This window comes from Geotrypetes seraphini, chromosome 3 (assembly GCF_902459505.1).
Source record: "Geotrypetes seraphini chromosome 3, aGeoSer1.1, whole genome shotgun sequence".
Classification (NCBI taxonomy): domain Eukaryota; kingdom Metazoa; phylum Chordata; class Amphibia; order Gymnophiona; family Dermophiidae; genus Geotrypetes; species Geotrypetes seraphini.
Genome location: NC_047086.1, coordinates 396,067,254 through 396,090,185, shown reverse-complemented (window position 1 = coordinate 396,090,185; position 22,932 = coordinate 396,067,254). Strand labels below are relative to the sequence as shown.

Genomic DNA, 22,932 nt, shown 5'->3' with positions numbered 1-22,932 from the left:
GGGATTTGAGTGGCTGCTGCAACCAATGCAGCATAGCACTAGCTACATAACTGCCTGCACAGTAGCAGAGCCAGTAAAAATACCACGCTTAAATGTTGTTCCACCTACTTTTCATGAAGCCTCTCAAGAAATGAGCCACCCTGCAGCAAAACAGCCGTAAACCTTGAAGTACCTTCAGTACCTGTCCTTCTCTTCAGTGGCAAAAGAATACAACCGGTCCAGAACCTTGGGACACCCACTCTGCTAGCATCAAGGTGGAAAAGGGCTTTATGAAGCAGGTAAACATTCAGGGGCCCCACCAAGGAAGTCACTCTTAGATGAAACATAGAAACATAGAAAAATGACGGCAGACCCACCCCCCCAAGTCTGCTCTCCTGGAGATCCCGCTACTAATGGCCCATTCTTAACTCCACCCTCTTAGGGATCCCACATGGGCATCCCATTTACCTTTAAAATCTGGCACGCTGTATCGGAAGCTTGTTCCAATGATCAACCACTCTTTCGGTGAAGAAATACTTTCTGGTGTCACCATGAAATTTCCCGCCCCTGATGGGTTAGGAAACTGAGCTTCCAGTTCCTGTAGGTCATGCAACATAAGCCGGCTGGCATGGCAGGAACCTCAGCTTGGGACTTACCATCAGGAATGCCTTCATCTCCCCTGCTTACCTGTAAAAGGGGTTTTCCATAGACAAGTAAGGAAGATGCAGGTACACTTCCCCATCTACTGTCCTCTATTACTTCTCTAGTAATCATACAGCTGTTGGACAAAACTAAAGAGAGAGACAGGAGATGCTGCATGAGATGCAGGAATTTGCTACAGAAGCTCATTAAGCCAAAGGTGAGCACCAACATGAAGGCTCAGTCAAGAGACTTCACCATCAAGTGTGGCTACATTTTCCTACTATCTACAGAGAATCCCCATTACAGGTAAGAAAATCCACTTTACAAACCAACATTTAAAAAAAAAAAAAATCTATTCAAATACTACTATGGCAGCAGTAACACAAACTCTGTACTATCCTGGTTATAGATATTGTGTGAAACACCAGAAAATAAAGCTGAGTGAATTTCTTCAAAAAGTGGTAAGTAAAGTCTATTAACTAACTAACTAAATATACATACATACCAGCACCAACACTGAAGAACTCAAGCTGCATCAACAATGCCTATGAGAAGTCAACACTGCAAATATTCGAGAACAAGCTTCAATGAATTTTGTTTGAGTTAAGAAGTCAGTTATAGATATTTTAAATAAAATATCTTCCAAAATCATTTGACATTAAAGACGTCAATGTCAACACAACTTTGCTTCCCTCACTCCACTTTCATTTCTTTATGGCTCAGATTTAATCTTGTGACAAAAGCCGTTTATTGCTTCCCTGTAGTAACAGTCAAGGTGTTAAATATAATAAAAATGCAACAATCTCCAGTTGTTACCAAGTATATTTATATACCTTTGATATGTAAAGTTCTGTTCATTGCCATTGAGAATTAAGTTAGTTAGTAGTGATAACTGAATAAGGGTAATCTGTAGTAGATGGCGACACAGTAACCATTACTGCAGTAATGGGGAGCCTGTCATAGAGCAGCCCGTTATTACCATGATGGACTGTATTGCCGCAGGAAAGGGCCAGTGTTCTCCCTAGAAATTTTTTCCAGCTGGTGGCATGAAAAAGTAGCCGGCTGGGGCAGGATGGGGAAATTTGGTGGTGGGGAAAATTAACCCTCTTTTTTTAGCATGTGTAAACCCCCGCGCTACTTGGGAAAACTAACGCCAGCTCAATGCTGGCGTTAGCATCTAGCGTGTGTGGCAACTTAGTAAAAGGAGCCCTAAATGTGTACTATTTTTATTAGTTAATTATTATTATTTTCCAATTCTCAATATGACTTCCTTTATTAAGGTTTGACACTTGTGCCAGAATATTTTTACTAAATTTAAGAAGTATTTGCCCTCTTTCAAATGGTGGAGGTTAAAAAAAGCGAAAGGCGTTAATGAAGTCAGTAGGTTCAATCTAGCCATTTATTTCTGCATGAATTTAAACAACAACAAAAAAAAGATAAATATAGCTCATCCAGTCATACAAGAAATGGCTCTACAGCAGGGGTGCCTACAATTTTTGAGCTTGCGAGCTACTTTTAAAATGACCAAGTCAAATGATCTACCAACAATAAAATTTTTTAAAAAACACAAAGCACACTGTACGCAGAGAAAATGTTAATTATCATTTATATTCCGCAGGTTTTCAAAGAGGTCAAGGCAGATGATTCTATGCAATGTCAGCTCAGGAACAACTATACAAAAACAGACAAATATACCCCTCCCTTTTTACTAAATCGCAATTGCGGTTTTTAGCAAAGGGAGATGCGCTGAATGCCCTGCGCTGCTCTCAATGCTCTTAGGCTCCCTGCACTAAAAAAACACTATTGCAGTTTAGTAAGAGGGCCATAGTGCAAAATGTAGACAGCAGATATAAATTCTCAAAACGGACACATTTTGATCACTAAATTGAAAATAAATAATTTTTCCTACCTTTTTGTCTGGTGATTTCATGAATCTCTGGTTGCACTTCCTTCTTCTCACTGTAAATCCAATATTTTTTTTTCTTTCTGCCCATCCCCTTTTCTTTCTGTCTCTCTTTCTTTCTCTCTCCCCCCTGCCTGTCTTTCTCTCCCCCTGCCCCCCCAAGCCATCGCACTGATTTTTCCACTTCCCCGATTCTTTCCCTACCCCTTAAGCCACCACGACGATTTCTCCCTGCTGCTTCCACGAGCCAGGCCAGGCACATACAAGCACCGGATTCATAAGACTTCACCTCTAACATCAATTCTAACGTCATCAGAGAGGAAGTTCCAGGCTAGCCAGGCAGCGATTGGCTGGCCCAGAACTTCCTCTCCAACGTCAGAATTGACATCGGAGGTGAAGTCTTGTGAGTCCGGCGCTTGTATGCGCCTGGCCTGGCTCGGGGAGGCAGGAAGAAAAAGATTGCAAAGGTAACACGATCGACTCACATTGCATTTGCGATCGACCATTTGGGCACCCCTGCTGCTATGGTATCCTGTCCTGACCTGATAGGGGTTTAGTTCCCAAAAACCTGCCTTATTTCCATTTCCTATTTATAAACTTTAATCAATACAGTTACAATATTACTTGATTCTACGTAAAGCAAGGGTGTCCAACTTTTTAGCTTCCCTGGGCTGCACTGGCCGAAAAAATATTTTCTGGGGTCGCACAAACACTAACACTAGCCGATGAGCAAAAAAAAGGTTGAGCAGGTCCCAAGTCTGCAATCACTAATATAGAAGATGAATATATCTAATAATAAACATTCATTAAAGGGACACTGTGGAGAGGAACCCAAAAAAGCAGTAATATTTACCCTGACTGAGTGATCCCTCCATGTGCACCGCTGACAGTGGGAACAGCACTCTGATGAGCAGGGATGCGTGCACCTGATTCTCCATTCACTTCTATTACAGCTACGGTGAGCCTCTTCAGAGGTGAGCCTCATCAGAGAGGGGATGCTGAATCATCTGTCAGCAGCGCACGTGGAGGATCGTTTAATCAGGGTAAATATTACTGCTTTTTTGGGCCTCCCACTTTGAGCTTAGACTTTCTCAAAATGAATATCTCCCCTGCTGTAGCAAGTAGGGATTCCCAAGCCTCACCAACTGACGGCCACCTCCTCCCCTTCCAACTTCCCAAGTTCTGCAGCTGGCAGCAATATTGCAGAGCTGCTGACTTCCCTCCTCCCTCCCCCCCCCCCTTGGCTTTCATGCATGCATGAAAGCAGTGGAAGCTTGAGGATATTACCATTGGCTGCAAAGCTTGGAGAGTTTGAGTTGCCAGACGGGAGGAAGATGTCTTCAGTTGGCAGGGCTTGGGAATCCCCACTAACTCAAGTACAGTGGTACCTTGGATTACGAGCATAATCCGTTCCAGGAGCATGCTCGTAATCCAAAATGCTTGCATATCAAAGCAAGTTTCCCCATAGGAAGTAAGGGAAACTTGCTTTGATATGTTCCCACCCCCCACCTTCCCCCCTCCCGAGGCCAGCAGTGCTGCTCTCCCCCCCCCCTGAGAACCGACATTGCTCCCCCCCGAAGGCCCCCCGCCACCGGCACCCCCCCCGCTGCGACCTGAGATCCCCCAACCCACCCGAACCCTCTTCTTACTTCCAGTGTAGCCTCCGTATCGGCACCGGCATCAGCATGTCCTGTGCGTTGGTGCCGGTGCCCGAAAATCTGCTTCCTGTGCCGGGCCTTGAGCATGTGCGCATGCTCAAGGCCCGGCACAGGAAGCAGATTTTCAGGCACCAGCACCAACGCACAGGACATGCTGGTGCCGATGCGGAGGCTACACTGGAAGTAAGAAGAGGGTTCGGGTGGGTTGGGGGATCTCAGGTTGCGGCGGGGGTGGTGGTGCCCGATGGCGGCAGGGGGGGGTGCCAGATCGCGGGGGGGGGGGGGGGCGCTCGTACAGCAAGGCAAGCTCGGTTTACGAGGCACTAAGTTTGCGAATGTTTTGCTCGTCTTGCAAAACACTCGCAAACCGGTGAACTCGTAAACCGAGGTACCACTGTATTTATAAATTGCACTCAGGCAGGGAGAAACTTTGGTGCTCATCCACTAATTTTGGGCTCCCTCCCCCAAATCAGCTGTATATGACTACGCCACTGAATACAAAAATAATTGTGATGCACATATCCCAAAGCTAACATATTCCAGTTAATAAATTCAAAATAAAACAATTTTTTCATACTTGTTGTCTGGATGTTTTGTTTTCCCAGTTTCTCTTTCTGCTTTTTCTCTATCTTCAATTAATTCTCTTTCCAGTGTCTGTTGTCCATTTTTTTCTCCTCTTCTGTCGTTCCATTTCCTTCTTATGCCTATCTCCAACGTATTGATTTTTCCCTTTCAGCTTTTTTAACTTTTTCTTTTTTGCCTCTGTCCACTCAAATCTTGCCTTCTTTCTCACCCTTCTTCTTTTTAAATGTTCAGCTACCTCTCAATTCTCCATTTTCTCTGTCTCTAGCTCTCCCATCTCACTCCTTTCCCAGCCTCCTATTCCCTTCTATCTACTCCCTATTACCACATTTCTACCACTGTACTCACTGCTCTCTCACTCATCTTGTCATCTCCCTTTTGACCTCATCCACATGGCTCAACACTTTCATAATCCCCCCTTCCTCTCTCCACTGGTCAGGCTATAATGCCCTGTCCCTTTCTTTCCATTCTCTAGCATCATCTTATCCCAGCTCTCTTCCTTCCTGCCCTTCCATGGTTCCATCTCTCTTCTTCTATCTCCATGGTCCAACATTTTGCTCCCTCTCTTTTCTGTTTTTCTTCTTCTCTCCCCCCTTGATGCTAAACAATGAAATGGAGAAAAAAAGAGAAAGATGCTGCATCTCTCTGCCTTCCATTTCTCCCCCCCTCCCATCCCTAGATCCAACTTCTCTGCCTTTCTCTTCCCAACTACCCCCATCCCATCTCTCCCCCTGTCTGCCTGCCTCCCTTCCCCAGGTCCACCATTTCTTCCTTTCTCTTGCCAACAGTTCTTCCTTCAAGTATCTCTTTCCTTCTTCCTCCACACCACCCCAGGTCCAACTTCTCTCCCTTCAGACCAATGCCCACCATCTATCTATCTGTCCTCTGCTTCTGGCCCCATAAGCTCTCACCCCAGGCCCAATTTGGCACTTCTTTTAATGCCCTCCCCCAAAACCCCCCAACATCCAGGCTTCCTCGGCATAGCACGTTCTCCTCCTTATCTCTGCACCCATGCATCTCTATCTCACTCTACTCCCACAACCATGTCCAATAATTCTCTCTCTGTCTCCGTCCCTTCTCTCTCTGCCTAACAGTTCTCCTTTATCTCCCCAATTGCTCCACCTCTTTCCCTCTCTGACACCCAATTCTCCCTTTCTATTATCTCCCTCACCTCTGCATCTCTTTCCCTCACTCCCTCCATTCTTCCGTCTTATGGCTCATGCTCCCCTCTATCTTTCCCTTCATTCTGTGTCCTAAGTTCATGCCCCTTCCTCCCATCATTTTTCCTAAGTTTGTGCTCCCTCCCTCTCAAGTCTCACGCCCTTCTCCCTTCTGGGCTGCGGGTGTTTACCTTTTTCCTGCTCCCTCCTCTATCTTGCAGCGTTCAATCAAAGCCGCAGGCAGCGGCTCCCACACGCCTCCTGCACCTGATCTGGAAGCGTTCCCTCAACACGCCCGTCTCCCTTCTGAGCTGCGGGTGTTTACCTTTTTCCTGCTCCCTCCTCCGTCTTGCAGCATTTACTCAAAGCCACGGGCAGCGGCTCCCACTTGCCTCCTGCAGCTGATCTAGAAGCATTCCCTCAACACGTCTGTCTCCCTTTCTCCCTTCTGGGCCGCAGGTGTTTACCTTTTTCCTTCTCCCTCCTCCGTCTTGCAGCGTTCAATCAAAGCCGCGGGCAGCAGCTCCTACGTGCCTCCTGTGGCTGATCTGGAAGCATTCCCTCTGACGTCATGACATCAGAGGGAACGCTTCCAGGTCAGCCACAGGAGGCACGTAGGAGCTGCTGCCCGCGGCTTTGAGTGAACACTGCAGCAAGACGGAGGAGGGAGCCAGCAAGAGGTTAAATAGCTGGGGGAGGCAGAGGAAAACACCGAGCGTGAGTGGGGCCACACAAAATTCTTCACGGGGCTGCATGTGGCCCGCAGGTTGGACACCCCTGACATAAAGCAACAAAAAACATTTTTTTTCTACCTTTTGTCGTTTCTGCTTTAATCATCTTCTCTTCGCTCTCTTCTTTCTATTCAGCATCTGTCCTTGCTCCCTTCCATGCAACATCTGTCCTCTCTTTGCCCCTTCCATCCAGCCTCTGCCCTCTCTCTCTACCCCTTTCATCTACTGTCCACCCTCTCTCTGCCCCTTGAATCCACTGCCCACCCGCTCTCTGTTCTATATGGCATCTTCCCTCTTTCTATGTCCCTTTAATAAACTGTATATCCTGTGCCCTTTCTCTCCTTTGTACATGATTCATTTCAGTTTCACCCCCTCCCTTATGCTCTGGCATCGCTCTCCTCCTTTCCTTCCCACTCCACCCCATGGTCTGGCATTTCTGTCTCCTTCCCTTCTCTCCTCTCCCCCCATGCCCTGGCATCTCCCTCCTCCCTCCATATGCACGGACATCTCACCCTCCCCTCCATGGTCTGGTAGCTCCTTTCCTTTCCCTCCCTCCCTCCCATGGTTTTGGCATCTCTTGTCTCTCCTCTCCCTTCCCTGGTCTTCCTTCTCCCCTCTCTCCCCAATTGGGTGCTGCTGCAGCACTTCTCTTCCCCTCCCCAATTGGGTGAAGCAGCAGCAGCTTTTCTCTTCCCCCCCAATTGGGTGCACCAGCTTTTCTCTTCCCCCTCTCCCCCCCAAAAATTGGGTGCAGCAGCAGCAACATTTCTTTTCCCTTCCCCTCCACCCAAAATGGGTGCAGCAGAACATTTCTCTTCCCCCTCCCCTCCCCCAAAATGGGTGCAGCATTTCTCTTCTCCCTCCCCTCCCCCATTTCAGTGCAGCAACATTACTTTTCCCTTTCCCCCCAAATGGGTGCATCAGCAGAACATTTCTCTTCCCCTCCCCCCCATTTGGTGCAGCAGCAGCATTTCTCTTCCCATCCCTTCCAACTCACACACCTGTTGGCAGAGTCGCTAGGCATGTTGTAAGCTTCCCTCCATCGCTGACCTATCTTCCATAGGTCAGCGACTGAGGGAAGCTTACAACTTGCTGCTTTTACTTGCTTTGGGCCTTCCTCGCTGCCGGGTCCTGTCTACTTGGTTTCCGCGAAGGCAAGACCCGGCAGCGAGGAAGGCACAAAGCAAGTAAAAGCAGCGAGTTGTAAGCTTCCCTCAGGGACTCTATTGTGTGCGTGCCGGCTTCCCTTCTCTTCCCTCCCCCCCCCCTTATGGGACGCAACTTCCGGTTTTGGAGGGAAGAGAAGGGAAGCCGGCATACCCACGATAGAGCCCCGAAGGGAAGCTTACAACTTACTGCTTTTACTTGCTTCAGGCCTTCCTCGCTGCCAGGTCCTGCCTTCGCGGAAACAAAGTAGGCAGGACCTGGCAACGAGGAAGGCCTGAAGCAAGTAAGAGCATACTGGCAAAAAAAAAAAAAAAAAAAAAAAAGGCAGGCGTCAAACAAAATTTTCGGCGGCGAGTTAGACCAGGAAGGAGCATCGGCGGCAGCAGCAGCAGGATTCGCTGGGTGGTCATCTAAATTAAAAGGCCCTGGGGAGAACACTGAAGGGAATTGTTATTGCAGTAATGGGGACAAGCTGGCCCTCCATACCCTTAAAATCCTGGTGATTTAGTGGTCTCTTCAGGGACAGGAAAGATCCTCAGTCTTTCCTGTCCTCTGCCGAAGCTTGATTTGCTGCTAAAGAGATTTTCAAAATGGCTGCTGAAACTTCATGCAGCAGCCTCACGATACTCAAGAATCTCATGAGAAGTCTCAGCAGCCATTTTCAAAACCTCCTTAGCAGTGAGTCAAGCTTTGGCAGAGGGCAAGAAAGTGGGGATCTTTCCTGTCCCCAAAGAAGCCACTAGACCACCAGGATTTTAAAGGTAGGTCTGGGGTGGGTTGGAGAGAGGTACTAGACCAGAGTGAGGGGAGAGGGCAGGAGATGCCCGGGCAGGGGGAGAGAATGCCAACTATAGAGGAGGGGAAAGGGAAGAGAGAATGCCAAAAGGAGAGGTGCCAAAAGGAGAGGAGAAAGATCATAGGAGGGGGCAAAGGGGAAGACAGATTGTCAGAACACAGGGAGACATATGAAAGAGATGGTACACAGGGATGGTTTCTAGGGAAGAGGAGGGGAAAAAATATTTATGGATAGATGGGACTAGGGGAGAAGAAAGAGGGAGGAGATGGGACACATGGATGGGGAGGGGAGTGGAAGGGAAGGGCAGAGTGAGGGAAGAGATGGTGTACATGGATAAATGGGAAGGAAAGACAACACATGGAAAAAGCAGATAGATTTGAGAAGAAGAAATATGGAAGAAAAATGAATGTTAAAAGTTAATGCCAAAGATGGATGTAGTAAACAAAACAGACTGACTCTGTAACAGTAACACAACCCCAGAGGAGGACTCGTTTTACAAAAAGTTGAGCTCAGAGATATAAAACTCTGAAGAGGGAGAGGTAACCCCCTCTTAGGGAAAGAGTTTATCTTCCAATCATTGCTTCATAATTGTGACAAACGAGCCCAACTCCAAGGTATGAGAGTTTTAACTATGTATATATCTCAGTGTGGATGCAATGTGCACTCAACAGACTTTCAAAAAAGAATAAATATTCTGCATTCAGGTAAGCACTAGAGTTTTCAGCACGGAAATTTTTCAACAACAGAACGAACCTGTGTTTAAAAATTTTTTATGACTATCACTCGTTGTACAATTCAACTTTGTCAGACGGGGTCTCCTGAAGTAGACACCGAAACGGGGCCGCGTCGGGACCCTGATAAGTATTTTTTGAGAATTAAACTATATGAGTGCTGAAAACTCTAGTGCTTACCTGAATGCAGAATATTATTCTTTTTTGGAAAGTCTGTTGAATGCATATTGCATCCACACTGAGATATATACATAGGTTAAAACTCATCATACCTTGGAGTTGGGCTCGTTTGTCACAATTATGAAGCAATTGCATTGGAAGATAAAACTCTTTCCCTAAGAGGGGGTTACCTCTCCCTCTTCAGAGTTTTATATCTCTGAGCTCAACTTTTTGTAAAACGAGTCCTCCTCTGGGGTTGTGTTACTGTTACAGAGTCAGTCTGTTTGTTTATAGCATAGTGCTTTTTCTGACTCTCAGTTACATTGTTCCTGCTTGTAGTGGAAACAAAGATGGATGTAGGGCAGAAAGTGAAGGAGGAGAGAAAAACAACAAATGGATAAGAAGGCCTTGGAAACAGAGTTAAGAGCAACCAAAGACTGGGAAAAGATGATTAGAAAAATAAAATCACTAGACAACAAAAGGTAGGAAAAAATTGTATTTTCAAATTAGTGATTGAAATGTATCAGATTTGATAATTTACATCTGCTGTCTATATTTTGCACTATTTAGGAAGAAATTCATTTTGTTGTATTTCTCTGGTGTTGCATTGCATGACGAGTCTGACATCTTAAGGTTCTGCTTGTATATATATTAACACTTTTAAGTTTATAGGGTTTATCTGTGTTCTGCAAGTGTGAATGAAGCCAAGTGTTCTGGTAGGAATGAAGGTTGAGAAGCGTTATTGGTATAATGGTCCCAAGTAGGAAGATATTTGTTAGCTCTCCTTCAGCCCTTTTGGACCCAGAACAGCCCTCACTTAAAAATTAGCAAAGACTACTGCTCTAGGGTTACCATATGGCTCCAGAAAAAGAAGGATGGATTGAGACATCTGGATTTTACTTCCATTGCTTCCAATTGAAATAAAACATGGATGACTCAATCCGTCCTCCTTTTTCTGAAGTGGATCCTGTTTGGTTTCTCACAGAAAAGGCAATAAGCCATGTGCTATAGGTTAATGTTAAGGATTGCCTGTATAGGTTTCAAGATTCATGGAAATGACTGAGAGAAAAGTACTAAAACACCCCCCCCCCCTTTTACTAAACCATAGCAGTTTTTAGTGCAGGAATCCACACTGAATGCTGCGCACTGCTCCCGCTGCCTAGCTTGCACGGAATTTCCTCTCCGATGTCAGAATTGATGACAGGGGGAAGGCTTGTGGGCCGGCTGCTCATGCAGTTGCGGCACACGCCTGGCCCTTTTCTGCTGCTGCATCATTAGTGGGGTAGGGGGGATGCAGCATGGCAGGGTCATCTTCAGGGGTGGGGTGGGGAGGGACAAATCGGCAGCAGCGGCAGCTTGAGGGAGGGGGGCAGGCAGGGAGAGATCCCTGCAAACTCATCATAAACTGCATTTATGCATTCATGGATCTCCTTTGGCTTTTTTCCCTTCTTTTGTGAGAAATTTTATCACTGAACGGTGTTCCAAATCTAGCAGTTTCTTATTTGATTCGCATGAGGACTCCCTGACATCCTGTCTCTTGGAATGTTAGACTCACACTGAGCCACAACTGCACACAAGTAATCTTGAGACATGCACACACTTGTTTCAACATGCTTGCTACTTTCTTTCAAACTCAGATAGATAACTCATTGAATGCCCCTCGTATAAATTAATAAATATAAATATCACAGACAAATCCTTGGCTAACCTCGAAGGAGTCCAGAGAAGAGCAACTAAACTGATAAAGGGTATGGAAAACCTCTCATATACTGACAGGCTAAAAAAGCTGGGGCTATTGTCCCTTGAGAAGCGGAGACTTAGAGGAGACATGATAGAAACCTTCAAGATCCTGAAGGGCATAGAAAAAGTGGACAGGGACAGATTTTTCAGATTATGGGGAAGCACAAGTACAAGGGGGCACTCAGAGAAATTGAAAGAGGACATGTTTAGAACAAACGCTAGGAAGTACTTTTTCACCCAGAGGGTGGTGGATATGTGGAGCGCACTTCCAGAAGCTGTGATAAGCCAGAACAAGTTACAGGGCTTCAAAGAAGGTTTGGATAGGTTCCTAGAGAACAAGGGAATTGAGGGGTTCAGATAAGGATTGAGGATAGGGATAGGAGTAAGAGATAGGTTATAAAAATAGTCAAGGACCACTGCTCAGGCAATGGACCTGATGGGCCGCCGCGGGAGCAGACCGCTGGGCGCGATGGACCTCTGGTCTGACTCAGCGGAGGCAACTTCTTGTGTTCTTAAATATTAGCCCACCGAATCCCTACACATTTATTTATGTGCCCAGAAGATTACTAATCAAGAGACTTCTGACTGCAGCAAAGTGGCCCTAGATAGTGTGATTGTTTGTATAACCTAATTCTGGCTACACCATCCCCCTCTTCACGATATAAAACTTTACCCTATGGCTATGGTACCCTACTCACCCTCAAACCCCCTTTCTAAGCCTTCCCAAGACTTCTGTGCCTTCAACGAAACAGGAGTGATGCCCATTTGATCTTGTTTTTGGGTCATCATTTCTAAAATGGTGGCCCCTACCCTGTGCAATGCATTCTGGAGATGCACAGAGCAGGGCCAGTTTGCCATACAAAAAGAGCCATGTTGTATGCAACTAAAGAACTGATATTTATGCTTCGGCGACTTTCTAAAGGTTTCATGTTACCATTTGTTTTTATCTTTATTCATTTATTGCCCATTACTCTTGCAAAATAATCATTAGCTTTATTATTGTAAGCAAATTATTTCCTTTATTAGAGTTACATATTCTTATGGATCAAAACTTATACCAAGAAAGAAATTACATAGCTGTTTGGATGTGGTGTTTATTATTTCCAGAGTCCATACTGCTACATTTGTCTTAGCCATGTCTACCTACCACACTTGTGGTTTCTGACATAACCTCAATGTTACTACATGAGCGATTGAACAGAGAACAAGAATGACAAGAGAGCGGAGAACTACTGAAAGAAAGGCAAAAAGCATTCATGTTCTAGGTTCAAAATAGTAAAGTAATTTTAAAGCAGAGAAAGCATTAGAGAATGGCACTGGGAAAAATTCTAATCCCCGTCAATGCTCCGTTCCCAGACCACCATCCCCTTCACCGCCCCGTCTCTGTCCCCGTCGTCCCCTTCACCACAGTACTACAATATTTAGCTTATTCCTTCCTTATAAATCAAAGTTCTGGCTGCTGAACTAGAGAAAAATGTTCAGCTGGAAGAACTTTGTTTATAATTAATATGCACAATTAATATACTACTTTATCCTAAAGCAAAAAAAAAAAAAAAAAAAAGTAAATAAATATTAATTTTTTTTTCTACCTTTGTTGTCTGGTTTCTGCTTTCCTCATCTTCTCATTCAATTCCTTCCATCCACTGTCTGACTTCTCTCAGTGTCTTCCATTTGCTCTGTTACTGTGCCTCTCCCTTCACTCTCCCCCCCCCCCCAATTGGTCTGGCACCCATCTTCTTCCCTTCGCTCCCCCCATAGTCTGGCATCTGTCTTCTCCCCACTCTTGTCTTCCCCATTTCCCTTCCGCCCACTCCCTCTTCCCCATTTCCCAGCGTCTTCTCCCCACTCTCTCTCTTCCCCATTTTCCAGCGTCTTCTCCCCATCTTTCTTCCCCATTTCCCAGCATCTTCTCCCCACTTTCTTCTCCAGTTCTCTTCAGGCTGCTTCAGCATCTTCTCCTCTCCATCTCCCCACCTCCAGCACCCTTCGCGCGGTCCAGCAGCTCCCTCCCACCGGCCAGCCCTGCATCTCCCTCCCTCTCTTCCCCTTACCTTCTATTTGTGGAGATTTCTATAAGGCTATCTGTTGTATTGCAGCCGGAGCCTTGAAGTCGTGTCGTGTTGGCTGCTGGAAAAGTCTCCTCCGATGCAACTGGAAACAGAAAGTTGCGTCAGAGGAGACTTTTCCAGCAGCCACACGCGACGCAACTTCAAGGCTCTGGCTGCAATATAACGGATAGCCTTACAGAAATCGCCACAAAGAGAAGGTAAGGGAAAGGGAGGGAGGGAGATGCATGGCCGGGCAGCAGGAGAGAGGGGGCTGCTGGACCACATGCTCATTCACCGCGCATGCTCACTCCTTTAACTGTGGAGACAACACCATTCACTGCTCCACGGGGCGGTGAATGGCCTTGTCCCCGTACTTGCGGTGACCTTTTTATTTGTTACCGTTTTGGCAGGTTACCCGCAGCTAGCAATCACCATGTCATTCTCTAAAAAGCACTTGGTGGAGTCATGATTCATATCTTTTGATTAAAGGATGATTTCAACAATGCTTGAATAAAGAGAGATGGTAGTAGTGAATGAGGACCAAAGAGAGCATGAAAGAAAGCAATCCATGCTTCAACTTTTATCCCCTATTAAGTATCAATAGAAGATTAAGAAGCAGTAGGTCAATATCAAAAAATAAAATAAAATAAGAAGAATAAGAATCTAAACCAGTGGTCTCAAACTCTTTGCAGGGCCACATTCTGGATTTGTGGGTACTTGGAGGGCCTCAGAAAAAATAGTTAATGTCTTATTAAATAAATGACAATTTTGCATTAGGTAAAACTCTTTATAGTTTATAAATCTTTCCATTTGGCTGTCTTAATAATTGTAATTTATAGCTAGAGAGACATATGATCAAGAAACTGTTTTATTTTACTTTTGTGATTATGATAAACATACCGAGAGCCTCAAAACAGTACCTAGCGGGCTGCATGTGGCCCACAGGGCCGCCAGTTTGAGACCACTGATCTAAACATATTATGAACACTACAGTTGGACCTGAAATCATATATTGAAAAGAGGGGGCAAACAAAATTACAAATAGCTATCTGATCATTTAAAAAAAAAATTTCTATAGATTTCTGAGGAAGACAAAGATAGCAGAACTCAGAAATTGGTACAGATGGGCACTTAGTAGTCTTTATGTACAGATGGCCACGTGGTCTTTACGTATCTGCTATGTCATTCTTTCATGTTTTTAGTTTTGAAATTAAATTTCTTACGTAGCATTTCTTTAAATCTTTCACACAACACTGCTGGTCTCTACCATAGCTATGAGCAGCTCTGTTTGCATGTATCTCAAATCAGGTAAAACCTGAAAAATCCATACCCTCCTTCACAATTGGCAGCATTAATATTCAGTATGCTGTTTTCCCACGGAGATAATCTCCACTCCTTGTACTTGTTTTCTAATCTTAACTGGGACACATCCCAACACCACCACCAAACTGGGATGGAAGGTTAAAAAGCTTAAAAAAACTAAGCACCAGAGACATTCATCCATAATAATAAAAGGCTAAGTGCGCATGCGCTGTCGAAAATCCGCGAGTCCTGGTGGCGTGAGCTGTGCTTCTGTGCCAGTGCTCACGGCGCCTGCGCTAGCGCATGTGCCAGCGACTCCTCCCTCCCACTGCCGGTCCTCTTCAAAGCGGCCTGCTGAGGTTCGCCAGCCACTGTAGCGAACCTTGCAGGCCGCTCTAGCAAATCCAGGGAGGCGAAGGTGGGACGGAGGCTGCAATCGGCAGCGGCTGCTGCTACTCCTCCAGCCGCCTAGCTCCTCTCCACCGGCCCCGGCTGGCAGCCCCCTCTGCCCAGTCCTCTCTACTCCGGTGGCCTGCGCAGAAGGAGCAGATGAAGCAGGGAGACTGTGCAAAGGGAAACAATGGGGTTGATGGGACGGGAAGGGGAAAGGGAGGGGGAGGAAGCTGAGGAATATCTAGCACCCGTTAATGTAACGGGCTTAAAGACTAGTTATCATAACATAGATAAACTCCTGGCGGATACTAAATTGTTGCTAGCCAAATGGCAGGCGTTGCCGCTGTCTTTGTTGGGGAGAATTCATTTATATCGTATGGTTGTATTCCCGAGGTGGCTTTACGTTCTTCAGACTCTTCCCCTTTCTTTGTTGCAGAGGGATATTCGCTCTCTTACCTCCCTATTGAGCCGGTTTTGTTGGGGTGGACGTAGACCTAAACTGAAATGGTCCCTGTTGGTGGGGCCTGCCCACGGGGGTGGTTTGGGGGTGCCTGACATCAGGGTTTATAACCAGGCCTGTTTGCTTCGTCATCTTAGTGATTGGGTGTTGGGTACCTCTTTTTATACGGATCTCTCTCTGGAGCGGGATCATTTCTATCCTGTTCATCTCTTGTATCTCCTCCATGCCCCGTTGTCTAAACTGCCGCGACCCTGTAAGCGTAGTATTTTGTTTCGGTCCTTGTGGACAGTGTGGCATCAAATCCTTCGGTTGTGGAATCAGGACTCTCATACTAGTGTATTTTTACCGTTGGCGGGGAATTTAGCTTTCCCTCCGGGGGTTGGACCTTCTGTGTTCGGTCGCTGGAGGGCGCGGGGGGTGGAGCAGATGCGGCATGTTCTGCGGGATGATGGGTCTCTCTTACCTTATGCTGAGCTGGTGGGGAGGGGGGTCCCTGAGATTGGCCTTCCATTTGCTTATTGTCAATTAAGTCACTATGTGGCTTCCCTTTAGGGGTCTTCCTTGCAGGGGGATTTTGGGACCCGGCTCTGTACTTTTTTGGCTGCGGATCCTGATACTAGGGTCTCTATATCTGCTTTGCATGGCCGGATTCTGGCTCTTTGCCCGCCTAAGGTTTTCCCCGGTATTTTGGGGGCATGGCAGCGGGACTTGGGTAGGGACTTGGGGGACAATTTCTTGCTCAAAACCCTGAATCGAACTGCGGGCTTGGTACATAGTGCTGAGCTCCGTGAATGTCATTTTCGAACTGTCATGAGGGCCTACGCCTCCCAGAGTCAGGCTTACCATATGGGTTGTATTGATACTCAGTTATGTATCCGCTGTTCGGTGGAGGTGAATTCTTACTTTCATGGTTTCTGGAGTTGTGAGGGGATTCAGACCTTCTGGACGGAGATGGCCTCCTTTTTACAGGGCTTGTTGCGGACCCCTGTGCCAGTCTCCGTGCAGTCTATGCTGTTTGCCCAATTTTCCTTCTTGTATATGTACAATTCTTATGAAAAATTATTTCTTAGTAAATGTTTTATTTGGGGAAGAAATGTATCTTGTGTTGCTGGCTGTCTTCTGAACCACCTTCATTCTGGTATTGGAGGAATCGCCTCCATGAACTTATGGGTTGGGAAGCCCGTTTGGCTCGTTCTTCCCGACGCCGGAGCAGAGACTTTGTTCACACTTGGACGCCATATTTGAACATTTTGCCTCCTGAGAGTCGTAGCCGGGTCTTGAATAGACTCCGTCTCTGACACTGTGCTTCTAGATGTCTCTGCTGTTCCCTGCATGCAAGTCTTCTGTATATGGGGGGGGATGGGGAGGGGTGGGTGGGGGGGTAGGGTTGTCTTTGTTGGGGGGTGGGGGTATGGTGGGTCCGGGGAGGACATAAGAGTCCAGTCCTCCGCGGGTGTTTGATGAAAATGCATTCCATGGTTATTATTGCTGTTGTACTTACTGTTGCTTAATAAAATAGATTTAAACATAAAGACTAGTTATCATATAACATCCTTGCTAAAGCACCAAAACTTCATCGAGTGGGGAGTGCAAAGGTCAAGCAGCATCAGTGGTATTTTAAAGCAGGGATGAAATTGGGTAGACTAGACAGGCTTCACAATCCCTATCTGCTGTCATATTCTCTGTTTGTAACCCAACAAAACCACTGTAGCTCCCATGATGAATCACTTGATCATTCAACAATTAAGGATGTGCAAAGCCAAAAGAAAAACTGGTTCATTTTCTGATTTTTTCCCCCTGATTCTCTGGAAATTTTTCAGTTCATTTCACACATTGCAGACATATTAATGCTCGTAAGGGGAACTTTTCACTAAAATGTCTTACTGCAGGCCAACCATGCATATAGGGTCAGATTCAGTAAACAGCACCGAAAATTAGGTACTAGGAAAAATTCACACTTGGCGGTATTCTATAAAGGGCGTTCCAGGATGAACACTCTTCAAAGAATAGTACCTTATTTTCACCTATATACCGCGCACCCGTGTAAAACGCACACACGGATATAGCGCGCGGGGAACACAAATTTATGTAAAAAAAATTAAATATAGCGCGCACACGCGTATACAGCGCATGCTAAAACCTCCTCCCGCCTACTCCGAACCAGCATCCTCCCCCCCGCTTACCCGCGTTTTACAACTTTTTTTTTTCAATCCGATTCGGCATCCCTCCTGCGAACCGGCATCCTCCCCCCACCCGCTCGTGTCACCCCCCCCTCCCCCGCAATCCTACATCCCCCCCAGCACCGCAAAACATCTCTTACCCGATTTGGCACCGGCATCAGCACCAATGCACAGGAAGTGCCAGTGCCCGAAGATCCTACCTCGTTGGTTTGGGCTGAGCTGTGCGGGAGAGATCCTCCTTCTTCCTGCGCCGGGCTGGACTAGGCTTTGAGCATTTGCGCATGCTCAAAGCCTTCTAGTCTCGCTCTCTCCGAGATTATCTCGGAGAGAGCAAGACCAGAAGGCTTTGAGTATGCGCAAATGCTCAAAGCCTAGTCCAGCCCGGCGCAGGAAGAAGGAGGATCTCTCCTGCACCGCACCGCCCAGCCCAAACCAACGAGGGAGGATCTTCGGGCACTGGCACGTCCCAATCGGGTAAGAGATGTTTTGCGGTGCTGGGGGGGAGGATGCCGATCGGATTTTAAAAAAAAGTTGTAAAACGCGCTCACGCGTATAACGCGCAAGGTTATGCACGGTTTGTAAAACCCAACTTTGGGAGCAAGGACTTACACCAACTGAAACCTAGTGTAAATCCTGCCGTGTAAATTGGTTATGCAGCCTCCAAATTCTTAACACTGTCTATAATTGTTTGGAATGCCCCTGATCCTCCCATGCTCCTACAATCCAGAAACAAGGTAAAGCAACCTCATGCCAGAAAAACCACAACAAAGAAACTCATGGGGGAAGGGACTGTATACATCAGCCTTAGAAACAGAGAAGTTTATTAAATGTAATCAAAAATTAAAACCTAATGTACATATCAGTACAGAGTCCATCTCCTTTGTTTTTGGGCCCAACACGGTCCATGTTTCGGCTTCCAAAAAAGTCTTCCTCAGGGGTTGTCGATCCAGTAGATGGTGCTTTGGTGATTAAAATCTCTAAAAGAAAAGTGATAGCTGCGGGGTCCCGGGTAACAAACACAGGAGCTTTGAAATCGCTTGAAAAACTCGCTCAGGAGACTGAGTAACTGTGCATGTGTGGATTGCACTCAACTTTGGGAGCTAGGACTTACACCAACTGAAACCTAGTGTAAATCCTGCAGTATAAATTGGTCATGCAGCCTCCAAATTCTTAACACTGTAATTCTTAGGAATGCCCCTGATCCTCCCATGCCCCTTCCATAGCCACACCTCCTTCTGGCTTGTGTTTAAGGGGATTTTGGAACAGTCATTAGTAGTGCACAAATGTAAATAAAAGCCAATTATTAACGGCTCATTAACTAATTTATTTGTGCATGGATCTCAGAATTGCATGCAATTTTGGGTGTTATGTATAGAATCCAGGAGTAAGTGCTTAACAGATCACCACATAAAGGCATTAAGGGCTTGTGTGGTAATTTGGCTGTTATTGCACATGACTACATTTTTCTTACTTTTTCTCCAAAAGCAGGCATGAAATATTTTCCATCTAGTGCATTATACTGAATTTAGTGCATGCTAGCACAGGATTAATGTAGGAGCACTTAGCACCTAAACAGGAGACAGTAAGGGCTGGCTTCTATAAACGGCGCTGTTGTTGGCGGCTGCCTAAAAAATGGCCATCAATCACATGTCAATAACGCAACAGCGACATTTCTAGAATCACATCTTTGTGAAAGGTAGATGCCAGAAATGTAGGCCAGTGTTTTAAAGGACTACATTTCAGATGGAGGCGCTTTATGATGTCTAGCATGACTACCAACGTTAGCCATGCCCACAGTGGCATTAGATGTCGTAACGCACCACTGTACAAGGGAGAACAGAGGCTATTTTGGAGACACTTCTAGGCGCTCAATCCTGGATATCCCAATCTCAGCAGCAAGAATGACCCTCTCTTTGGGGCTGAACTTGGACTTAAGGGGTTGAACTTGGACTTAAACGGCATCGGGAGTGTCTCGGTGAGCTTGAAAACTATGGATTAGATCAGGAGTCTCAAAGTCCTTCCTTGAAGGTCGCAATCCAGTCGGGTTTTCAGGATTTCCCCAATTAATATGCATGAGATCTATGTGCATGCACTGCTTTAAATGCATATTCATTGGGGAAAGCCTGAAAACCTAACTGAATTGCGGCCCTCAAGGAGAGACTTTGAGATTCCTGGATTAGACGCTTATCTTTCATATCCTGTAGTTGGGTCTCATGCTGCTGTACTGTCTCTGAAGCTCTAGATGTAGCAGCTCTCTTGTTCATATCCTGCAGTCGGGCCTTATGCTGCTGGACTGTCTTTGAAGCTCTAGATCAGGGATGTCAAAATCCCTCCTCGAGGGCCGCAATCCAGTCCGGTTTTCAGGATTTCCCCAATAAATATGCATGAGATCTATTTGCATGCACTGCTTTCATTGTATGCTAATAGATCTCATGCATATTCACTTTATGCATATTTAGCCTATTAAATCGATATTTCGATTTGATTTTCCTGCCCAATTGGGTACGTTTGGGTTTTTTTTTTCTCAAACATTCTGACGGGTTTATATTGCAGCCTGTTCACCCAACCACACTGGTGCTATGATGTAAACAAAAAAAAGACTTTTCTTCTCTTCATTAGGTCCTAGCTCACGTTCGCTGTCTACTACCAGCTCTGGCAGGATACACATTCCAAATGTGACATATTGTAATCACAAAACAGAAAATAAAATCATTTTTTCTACCTTTTGTTATTTGGTCATTATTCAAATCATGTTGGTCCCAGGCTCTGGTTTCTGTTTGTCTCAGGGTCTCCTGTCCATCTGATGTTTTCTTCTTTCTCCGTGATCACCATCCATCTTTCATCTCTGTCTGCCCCTTCCATTTTGCTTCCCTCCTCCGGAAATCTGGCATCTTTCCTTTTTTTCATCTCCATCCCCGCAGTCCAGCATTTCGGAAGGCAGCGTGCTTACTTCACTTGCGATGCCGGTGGCCCAAAGAATGAAAGCGTGGCTGCAGCAATGGATCCCACCATCAACATCCATCTCTGCTTTTCTCAACTATCCTTTCATCCAGCATCTTTCCCTCCTTCCTCAACACCCCAGGGTCCACCTTCTCTCCTTTTCTCTTACCAACTATCCTCCTAGCCAGTATTTCTATTCCCCCCTCCCTCCACACCACTTCTAGGGTCCAACCTCTGTCCCTTTCTTTTCCCTCCATCTCATTGTCCATCACCTCTCTCCCTCTCCTGTTTTCTGAACCCTTCACACCTCCCCTCATCCTCAGTCCTGCATATGCCCCTCTCCTTGGACTCGCTCCCTCCATGTATTTCTAATACCGTAGCTATACCAGGGTGGCCCCCGAAGGCTGGCATGTTTCCCCTTTCTCTACCGTCATCCAGCTTCCCCCTGGTCTCCCAGTCTCACCTTAAAAACGAATTATGGCCTGCAGAGGATCACCCGTGCTGTAATGATTTTAGCAGGCTGCTGTTGGTCTCTGCCACACATTCCCTCTACTGCGATCTCAGCCCTCCTCTGACCTGAAGCCCTATTTTGGTCTGGGATGGACTGCAGAAGAAGGAACATGTAGCAGAGAATGACGGCAGCCCAATAGAATCGCTTCATCATTGGCAATCCTCTGCAGGCTGTAATTCGTTTTTAAGATGAGACTGGGAGACCAGGGGAGGCCGAACTACAATAGAGAAGGGGGAAACATGCCGGCCTTCAGTGGGGGGTGGGAGGGGGCATCCTAAAGCCACAGATCCAAGGGTACCCATAGCGCTGGCACCTATGCAGCACTTCCTGACAGACACCCCCACCGTGAGCTCTGACATCGGGTCTCTTAAAGCAGCAGCAGTGGATGACCAGCAAGAGGTAGTGCTTAGGGCAGGCTTTACGCTGCTGCTCCTGAATTGGGCAGCACTATTCTGTATCCTGGAACAACTGAATGGCTCTATACGTCAGGCTCCGTCTCTGGTAACATTCCAATCCAGACTCAAAGCCCACTTCTTGGAAGATGCTTTCAATTCGATTCCAAACTCCAAGCCACCAATATCTATCTTTCGCCCCCACCTGAGCACTGTGCAGAGATGAACCTTCTTGTCCAGTTTGTCCGTCTGAGACCGTCTCTTCTGTGTTTTGATGTACAGCGCTGCGTGAATCTAGTAGCGCTACAGAAACGATCAGTAGTGGTTGCAAATTTTAGAACAGTCTAAAAGCCCCTAAAACGGCTGAGGCGCCTTAAGCAAACGAATAACTTACTAAAGGGGAGGGGGGGGAATGCATCTCCTGCAGCACTAAGCGTCAAGTTGTCAACCAGATCTCTTTTCTTGAAGTAAGGCCAATCTATCTACGTCCAGCTTTCAACAAGCAGGCTCCCCTCAGTTTGGAAAAGCAGAAGCCACAAGTGTGCCAGCGACCTGCCCCAACTGAGAGCCCCGGAAGTAAGCTCTAGGGGTGAGGGAGCAACGTCTGCCAGCCTGTTCATTTTGCAAACCCCAGGGAACGTGCTTGGTGCACATCTAGAACCTCCTCTGAGTAAACAGTTTGTTGATCTTATCCTCCCACCTCATTTAACCACATTTAAAAGAAGTCACATGGAACGGTTGCTGCAAAATGTTGTTTCGTTTTGAATATATTCATCTGCTGACAATGGCATTCGATTGTCGGCTTAACGGCAGCCGCACGCGCTCAGCGACTACCAGTACGTTTTTTTAAAAAAAAAGAAAACCAAAACCCAGTTTAAAGGACATAAAATCCCCGATTCAGGACGGGGAGACTGAGCCTCACCTGAGCTGCTGCTGCGGCTGCTCCTCCCGCCGCCTCGCGCGCCAGCGACGCTTCACCCCTGACGGGCGCCTCGCTCCCGCCGCAGCTGCTGGCGCGCGGGAAGCGGTCGAGCCGCGAGACGACCCGGAGCAAAGGCGCGCAGCGGCTGCCACCCCACAGCACCATGGCTCCAAGCGCGCGAGCGTCTCCCTACGCCGCGCAGTCTGCGCTCATGACCCCTACGCGGGGCTCCGAGAGGGAGGGGGTGGGTGGGTGGGCGGGGATGCGTGACGACCGCAGCCAATCGCCCCGCTTCAACGCGCCTCGCCCGCCTGTCGCGCGGCGTTGTGGGAATTGTGGTTTGTGTGCCTGAGGATACAGTGGGCCGCAAAATAATGAAGAGCGGGGTTCTTTAATTTATTGAAACTTTTAACGTTTATAGTATGACAATTGTTTGGAATTGCGATAAAAAAAAGTATAACAGTAGAGCTAGAATCACTTCTAAAGGGTATTCTTTTCTTTCTTTGCATTTGGATTTGACAGAAATTAATATGTTT

At 46.6% G+C, this 22,932-nt stretch overlaps 1 protein-coding gene across 3 annotated transcripts in view; it reads right to left on the bottom strand.

Annotated features, from left to right (window-relative positions):
* MOCS1 (molybdenum cofactor synthesis 1) overlaps positions 1-22,623 on the bottom strand; it is a 98,241-nt gene extending 75,618 nt beyond the window's left edge. For all 3 annotated transcript variants that reach the window (XM_033936605.1, XM_033936606.1, XM_033936607.1), the window contains exon 1: positions 22,397-22,623. In XM_033936605.1, the coding sequence (XP_033792496.1) occupies positions 22,397-22,561 (165 nt within the window). In that variant the 5' untranslated portion in view covers positions 22,562-22,623. The remainder of the gene's footprint in view (positions 1-22,396) is intronic.
* Between the last annotated feature and the right edge of the window lie 309 nt (positions 22,624-22,932).